The 8,820-nt window shown below is 50.9% G+C and overlaps 1 protein-coding gene across 1 annotated transcript; it reads left to right on the forward strand.

Annotated features, from left to right (window-relative positions):
• The first annotated feature begins 1,393 nt into the window (after nt 1-1,393).
• LOC126087889 (cytochrome P450 1A2-like) lies at nt 1,394-6,125 on the forward strand. Its single transcript, XM_049905741.1, has 6 exons — nt 1,394-2,224; nt 3,001-3,121; nt 3,569-3,658; nt 3,922-4,045; nt 4,971-5,057; nt 5,828-6,125. Exons 1-6 carry the CDS (start codon nt 1,394-1,396, stop codon nt 6,123-6,125), a joined length of 1,551 nt encoding a protein of 516 aa, XP_049761698.1.
• Nucleotides 6,126-8,820: the final 2,695 nt, after the last annotated feature.

The raw sequence follows: 8,820 nt of genomic DNA on the forward strand, positions 1-8,820 counted from the left end.
GAGTGGATGGATGTGTGCATTAGGTAATTAGATGCCCAGGTTGGAAGCTGGTCCATGTCTAGTAGATCCCAGCTCTAACTATTCACGTGTGCATCCGACAGCGCCTGTCTCCACAAAGGTCCGTCCTGTCTGCCAGGCCTGGGCACAGAGATGAATGGGCCCATAGTCTGGGTTAGTGTTTGGGTTAGGGGATTCAAAACACACACACACACACACACACTAAAACAGGTCCCTCTACTCTAGACCCTGAGAGGAGCTGGACATCCGTCCTCAGTGACCAAGGGACCTAGCACCCCTCTGGTCTATCCCCAAAGAGCTGCTCCTGGACCCTGAGTAGTAGGTGGAGCTGAGAAATAATGGCCCAAGGCCAAGGGCTGATCCTTTGTTTGGTGCTTCTGATATCAGGTGACCAGGACAGCTGGGCCAATCTAACCGGGGGTGGTGTTTATAAAAGGCCCCATCACCCAGAGCCGGAAGCTCTGGATCACCCCCTACAACCCTGCTGATCTCAAGCACCTGCCTCCACAGGTATTCCCTTGAGCCCATTTCCCAGTTTTGGGAATCCCCCACCATATATCCCAGGAGCCAATGGAGATGGAGGTTGGTGGGACCCTGGGCTAGGTGTAGGAGGCCTGAGTCTTTGTTGCCCAGCTCCAAACCTCAGTTTCTGTTTTTAAACGGGCAGCTTGAACTAGGCCATCTCTAAGGACCCTTACTTGGATTGGAGTGGAGAGATGGGGTGGCGTCCCTACCTGGTACCAGGTCAACCCTGGCCCTGCATACAGCTCAACCTCAGCCTCCAAGACTGTGAGGGAATGGGGACTCGTCCTCAGAGTGGACGTATTGATAGAGCCCCTGGGGGAGGTGGGCTTCATGGGCTATTTGTATCAGCCTTGAGGCCCTGGTCCCCTCAGTGTTGCTGGGCGTGAGGAGGTCCCTGTCCCTGGGTATGTGGGAAGTATCAGCAGGAGCAGGACCACAGGGAGCCAGCACTGATTCTTCAGCACAATGCCCAGTGTACAGACTTCTCTGGGGGCTGGCAGGGGCGCTACCCTCGGCTCCTTCCTTTTGAAGTGGTCACATGCATCTGCTCCAGCCTCGGAACTTGAAACTGTGATGATGGGTAGAGGGTGGGGTCAGTGCTGGGGGTTCAGACACTCAGGTTGGGGCTCTTTAGGCTTCTTTCTGGCCCTAAGACTCTGGGACACTCTAAGCGTGAGCTCCTTGGCACAGGGCCTTTGGGGGATGTATCTTAGTCTTTTTGGTATCCAACTGGGAGCCAAGCACAGAACCTGCGTCTATGTTTATTAAATAAGTGAGTGAGTGAATGAATGGACGAATAAATTCACCCTCATCCTGGCTTCTTCTTCTTCTTTGTCTGTAGTTGATAAAGATGGTATTATCCCAGTCTGTTCCTTTCTCCGCCACCGAGTTCCTCCTGGCCTTTGTCATCTTCTGCCTGATGTTCTGGGTGATCAGGGCTTGGAAACCGCAGGTCCCCAAAGGCCTAAAGAGTCCCCCGGGACCCTGGGGTTGGCCCCTGATTGGGCATGTGCTAACCCTGGGGAGGAACCCGCACCTGCCGCTGACACGGCTGAGCCAACAGTACGGAGACGTGATGCAGGTGCGCATTGGCTCCACACCCGTGCTGGTGCTGAGTGGCCTGGACACCATCCAGCAGGCCCTGGTGCAGCAGGGCGATGACTTCAAGGGCCGTCCTGACCTCTACAGCTCCACGCTGATCAATGACGGCCAGAGTATGACCTTCAGCCCTGACTCTGGACCAGTGTGGGCCGCCCGCCGGCGCCTGGCCCAAAAAGCCCTCAACACCTTCTCCATGGCCTCAGACCCGGCCTCCTTGTCCTCCTGCTACCTGGAGGAGCACGTGATCAACGAGGCTGAGGCCCTCCTCCACAGGTTGCAGGAGCTGATGGCGGGAGCCGGGTGCTTCGACCCCTACAGCCAGGTGGTGGTGTCGGTGACGAACATCATCGGTGCCATGTGTTTCGGGCAGCACTTCCCCCAGCACAGTGAGGAGTTGCTCAGCCTCATCGAGAACACCCACGAGTTTGTGGAGACTGCCACCTCCGGGAACCCCATGGACTTTTTCCCCTTCCTTCGCTACCTGCCCAGCCCTGCCCTGCAGAAGTTCAAGGTCTTCAACCAGAGGTTCCTGCAGTTCGTGCAGAAAACAGTCCAAGGGCACTATAGGGACTTTGACAAGGTAAGCCCCGGTGAGGTGGCCAGAGGACAGCTTGCAAGGCCTGGATGTGGCCTCTCTCCCCCAGCTCCAGGTTACCCAGGAAGGCTTGGGTCACCACGGACCAGCTCTGTGACTTGGAGCCAATCCCCCACCCCACCGCACCCCTGCCTCAGCCTCAGCTTCCAAATCCCTCTGGCCTTCCTCTCAGCAAAAAAAACAAAAACCCATTGCCATCATGTCGATTCCCACTCGTAGCAACCCTATAGGACAGAGTAGAATCGCCCCACAGAGTTTCCAAGGAGCACCTGGTAGATTCAAACTGCCAACCTTTTCGTTAGCAAAGGCATGTGAGTGGGGCCCTGGCAGAGCCCTGCAGTGTGTGTGTGTGTGTGTGTGTGTGTGGGTGTGGTGTGTGTGTGTGTGTGTGTGTGTGTGTGTGTGTATGGGGGGCTATTACGAGTAAGGAGACCTTTGTTCTGCTTGGAACCTGAGCCCCAGCAGAGGCTAACCCCCAACTCGGGTGTCACTTTGCGTCCCTGTGTTCACATCCACCTCTTCCTCCTCTGAAATCGGATCCATGGGATTATTGGGATGAAGGGTCGACAGGGCTTGAAATGGAACTTTCAGCCCCTACTCAACGCTGCTGCAGACCTCTGCCATGGGCCCCCACCCACTGCCTGGAAGCCATAAGGGAGTACTCAGCCCCCAGGGACATGCCAGGTGGGGTGGGCAAGGTGAAGGGCCCAGCCTTTGGCCTCAGAGGTGTCAGAGGTGCTCCTAAGCTTGTGACTCTTCAGAACAGCGTCCAGGACATCACAGGTGCCCTGTTCAAGCACAGCGAGGAGGGCTCCAGAGCCAGTGGTGGCCTAATGCCCCAGAAGAAGATCATCAACCTTGTCAATGACATCTTTGGAGCCGGTAGGAGCCAGACCCTCGCCCCTTCATCCTCCATCCTGTGCCCGCCTTTCACCCATAGCCTCGCCCAACCCCTGAATCCATCAAATAACCTGCCAGCCACCCGCCAGGACAGGACAGGACACAGAGACCTGGCCCGGGATCAAGGTTTGAGCCCTGGCTATGCCAAAAGCTCCCAGTGGAAATGTGGCCAAGGTCCTCTCCTCTTCTGGGCCTCAGTTTCCCCATATGAGCAACAAAGTGTTCTTTGGTCTGGAAGTCTAGGCCCCTGTGATTCCAGCAGCTAATTAGCAACCCAATGACTCAGGTCAGTTTTGAGACCCAGCTCCTGTCCTCAGGAAGTTCACGGACAGGGGCCAAAGAAAATAATGCCTGGTACAAGGTGGGTGCTTGGTAAATGCCTGTTTCCTTGTTCTTCCTTTCTTCCTTAACTCACCCCGCACTGCCCAGGGATTGACACGGTCACAACAGCCATCTCGTGGAGCCTTATGTACCTCATGACAAAGCCTGGGATACAGAAGAAGATCCAGAAGGAACTGGGTACACTATGTCCCCGAACCTGCTGACCAAGAGAAGCCCTGGGGTCCCAGGGCATTTTTCTTCGACCTATAAGCTTCTCTGTGCCTACAATGTGCCAAGCCCTGAGTATACATAGGCATCCCACCTTTGCACAGAAGTTGCTGAGGGGTCAGTAGGGTCTCAGACAATAGGTATACTCCCGTATAGAGTGACACATGGTATAATAGGGACACAGATGCCTGAAGCAGTCAGGACAGCCCCTAAGCCCTATCCATCCTCTGCAGACACAGTGATTGGCAAAGCACGGAAGCCCCGGCTCTCCGACAGACCCCAGCTGCCCTATATGGAGGCCTTTATCCTGGAGATCTTCCGACACTCTTCCTTCGTCCCCTTCACCATCCCCCACAGGTGAGGCCTGCCCATTCTGACTCCACCTCGGAAGTCCTCGCCATGTCTACTCCTCTGAGCTTCTTAGCCCTGGCCTGACTCGGGCCTCAGCATCTCCTTCCAGGCCATGACACCAGATTCCTCACAGCTCCACCCCCCACCTCCCCCAGCTCTGGTCTTCCCTGTCCCATTCAGACATGTTCAAGCCTCCCAGCTGAAAACCCTTCAAAGGCTCTCAGGAGAAAGCCACACTTGGGGCCTCAGCTCTCATTCAGCTATACTCACATGCCCTCCCTTCAAGTACCTTCTGCTCCAGCCGGTTGGCCTCACCATCCTTTGCAAGCATATTCCAGCCAGCCTCCAATTTTGCTTTATGCTGGACCTTCTGCCTGGAATGCCTTCTACCTTATTCTCTGGCTTCCAGAATCCTACTATTACCCAAGGTCAATCCTGACACACACTTCCCCTCTCCCAGAGCCTTTATTGACTTACCCAGCTGACACAGCTTCGTTCTCTGACATTCTACTAGACTTACAGCCATCTGTCCTTGATTATGTCCTGAATTTTAGCAGCAGCAAGAACGTGAACATTCTCTTCTGCCCGTATTTTGGCCTAGTTACTTGCAGAGTAAGAGGCCTGGCTCCCAGCCAGGAAAGGAGTTCCCCAGTGCCTGTTTCTTGGCTCCAGAGAATGGCCAAGTGCACAGCTGGACGTGAACATGGAAGTTTAATAAGCAGTTGTTGAAGCTGGGGAACAAGAGCCGAGGAAAGCAAAAGATGGTTTCACCTCTTCCCCACCCCTCACATTCCCTGCCAGTGCGGGGAGTGGAGACTGTGTTGCGGTGGGCAGGCCATTGGGGTGGGATGCAAGTAGGAGCAAGTAGTTCCCGGGGACACGTCCCACCTTTCCAGCCCCTGAGCCTGACAGAACTCTCTTCCCTCCTTAGCACGACAAGGGACACAACACTGAATGGCCTCTACATCCCTAAGGGGCGCTGTGTCTTTGTAAACCAGTGGCACGTCAACCATGACCAGTGAGTACACATCCACTCCGCAAGTTCAGCAGTCAGGAAGGCTGTTTATCCTCAGAAAGAACTGGTGATCTAATGCAGGAATGGTGCCTCAGTTGCTATCTAGCCTGGTGTAAGTGGCAAAGTTTAGGTGTGTGTTTCTCAAACTTTAATCTGCATATGAAGCAACAGGAAGTTTGTTACAGAGTATGGGGCCCTATCTCCCAAGATTCTGCTTCAGTAGGTCTGAAGTAGGTACCTCAGGTGATTCTGATGTCAATGGCCCTGGGATCTCTCTTTGGGAAATTCCACTTTAGTCTGATAGGTAGGGAGACCATATAATTTATCATCCAAAACTGGGATATTTTTGAAAGTGAAAGGGTGTGCTATTAGTAATTACTTTAAGACAATAATCAATAACCACGATGAATAGCCACTTACATCACATTTTGAGGAGGGTAAAGAAACATTTTTTTTTTTAAAAGATAAACATGTTTTCCTTCCTTTAATTTTTTTAGTTAGAGCATTATTTCTTTAAAATAACAAATTAACATTAAGAAGCACTATTTTCAAGGCTGACTATTTTAGTTTGAGCTTTGTAAACAAAATAAACATTGAAGTGCAGTTTGGTCCCTTTCTCCCTAATCTTTCACAGCTCTCAATCTATGCTAATATTTGTGTTATCAACCCACGGGGGCGTCAGCCCTTGTTTCTTTGTCCAGATAGCTCCCCCAGGCCCCTCCTCCCAGGGCCTCCCCAGCCCTCAGATTCCATTTCCTGTGTCCCACTTGCAGGAAGCTTTGGGGAGACCCATTTGAGTTTCGGCCAGAGCGATTCCTCACTGCCGAGGGCAGCACCATCAACAAGACGTTGAGCGAGAAGGTGATGCTCTTTGGCATGGGCAAGCGCCGGTGCATCGGGGAGGTCCTAGCCAAGTGCGAGATCTTCCTCTTCCTAGCCATCCTGCTACAGCAGCTGGAGTTCAGCTTGCCACCAGGCATAAAAGTGGACCTGACCCCCAACTACGGGTTGACCATGAAGCACGCCCGCTGCAAGCATGTCCAGGCACAGCTGCGCTTCTCCGTCAAGTGATGAAAGCCCCACCATGCTGGGTCAGGGGAGAGGCGGACCCATTTGGCCTCAGCCCTTTTTTCTTTTTTAAATATATAACCACTTTTATTGAAATATAATTCACATACTATACAATTCACCTATCGAAAGTGTAAAATTCAATGGTTCCTAGTACGTTCACAAAGTTATGCAAGCATCACCACAATAAATTTTAGAACATTTTCATCACCCCAGAAAGAAACTCTGGACCCGTTAAAAGTCACTCCCTATTTTCTCCCTGCTTTTCCCGACTTCACCCCAGCCCTACCAAGAAACCAAACCTGTTGCCATTGAGTCGATTCCAGCTCGTATCGACCCTGTAGGACAGAGTAGAACTGCCCCATAGAGTTTCTAAGGAGCACCTGGTAGATTTGAACTGCCAACCTGTTGTTTAGCAGCCGTAGCCCTTAACCACTACACCACCAGGGTTTCCACCCCAGCCCTAAAAAGGCAACCACTAATCTATTTTCTGTCTCTATAGGTTTTTTTTTTTATAGATTTATCTATTCTGGACATTTCATATAAACGGAATCATACAGCATGCAGTCTTTTCTGCCTGGTTTCTTTCACTTAATACAATGTTTCCAAGGGCCATCCATGCCATAGCCTGTATCAGTAAGCCCTTGTTTCTTGAGTCCTGAGACTAGACCCATGTCTGTCCCCTCATAGTCATTGATGGGTACTCTTTCACTGCTCTCTCTTCTCTCTTTTCTTGTATGAACCAAGCCTTTGAACACTTGGAGGAAACAATGAGGAAGGGACCCAGCTTTGTGGGTCAAATTCAACAAGTGAATGGGGTTCCACCATATCCCTTCTTCAAAAGGTAGAACACGTGACTTCTCATGAAGTCTTGATTTGTTTGCCTACAGCTGGGAGAAGGCAAGCTCCCCAGGAATGTCTGGATTACCAACAAAAGGCTCAGGCCTTCCCCTCTCCCTGCATGGCCCCAGGGTGCAGCACCCACGCAGCTCACTTCCACTATGGCAGACCCCACTCTTTCCACCCCCGGGAATGGCTTACCCGGTGGAAGACACAGTCCTGGGCTGGAAGTCATGAGTCCCAGGCTCTAGTCCCGTTTCTGACCCACAGTGTGACACTAAGCAAGGCCCTTCGCTGCTCTGGAGTCCCAGTGTCTCAACCTACAAAATGGAGGAAGAGCGTTGGATTAACTAGATTAGTTTTTTTCTCCATAAAATGAAAGAGCTGTTTGTTATGTTTATCTCCTATGTGTAAGCAAGTCCTCGCCCCACAACACACCTCCCCACTGAAAAATCCAGACAGAACTGAGCTTGAGGATGTTGATATTTGAATATTTGGACCTCCTCTCCCCTACCCCCATATACACAGACCAAAACTAACCACTTGCTTTCTCTAGTGCACCTCCAGCACAAGGCTCTCTCCAAGGCCGTAGCTTTATGCTTGGAGGGGCCAAGTAGCTATATAATGTGATACCAGGGTGCATCCCCAGGTGTGGGGAACAGAGAAAAGAAAATGGTGGGGGAATCCTCAGAAAGGCTCTGTTGTTGTTGTTAGGTGCCCTCAAGTTGGTTCCGACTCATAGCAACTCCATGTATAACAGAATGAAACATTGCCTGGTCCTGTACCATCCTCACAATTGTTGTTATGCTTAAACCCATTGTTGCAGCTACGGTGTCAACCCATCTCATTGAGGATCTTCCTCTTTTCCCATGACCCTCTACTTTACTGATGTCCTTCTCCAAGGACTGGTCCCTCCTGATAACATGTTCCAAATACATGAAATGAAGCCTCGCCATCCTTGCTTCTAAGGAGCATACTGGCTGGACTTCTTCCAAGACAGATTTGTTCGTTCTGGCAGTTCATGGTATATTCAATATTCTTCACCAACACAGAATTCAAAGGGATCAGTTCTTCCTCAGCCTTCCTTATTTACTGTCCAGCTTTCGCATACATGAGGCGATTGAAAACACCACGGCTTGGGTCAGACACACCTTAGTCCTCAAAGTGACATCTTTGCTTTTTAACACTTTAAAGAGGTCTTTTGCAGCAGACTTGCCCAATGCAATATGTCATTTGATTTCTTGACTGCCGCTTCCATGAGCTTCAGTTGTGAATCCAAGTAAAATGAAATGACACAGAATGAATGGCTGCACACACCCACTATCAGGATCCTCTGTTTTCTGCAATAGACTCATTAGCCACATGAGCAGTAGCGTGGATCTCTGGAAAGTGAGAATCCTGCTTTTGTATTGCTTTTATCATTGCATTAGTGATATGTTCTTTAGAAAAACAACCACTACTAGTTCAAATTGAAAATTTAGTGAGAAGATGGTTTAAATGGTAACCAACCCCTCAGCGTTGTAATCCAGGGAGCAAGTTTACAGGTGCTGACACCTGTATTTCTTTCTAAATAGCACCCTTGGTACCGCCATATGCGTAGCTGCAGGACCTCAGTTCCCATAGCTTCCTCTGTCTGAGTAATCGAACTGAACCAGTTGCCGTCGAGTTGATTTCAACTCCCAGCAACTCTATAGGACAGAGTAGAAGAACTGCCCCATAGGGTTTCCAAGGAGCGGCTGGTAGGTTTGAATTGCTGACCTTTTGGTTAGGAGCCTTAGCTCTAAACCACTGGCCCACCAGGACTCTACTGTCTGAATAGTAAACGCAAATACTGATAGAGTAAGGCTGCAATACCACC

The sequence above is a fragment of the Elephas maximus genome, chromosome 13 (genome assembly GCF_024166365.1).
Source record: "Elephas maximus indicus isolate mEleMax1 chromosome 13, mEleMax1 primary haplotype, whole genome shotgun sequence".
Classification (NCBI taxonomy): domain Eukaryota; kingdom Metazoa; phylum Chordata; class Mammalia; order Proboscidea; family Elephantidae; genus Elephas; species Elephas maximus.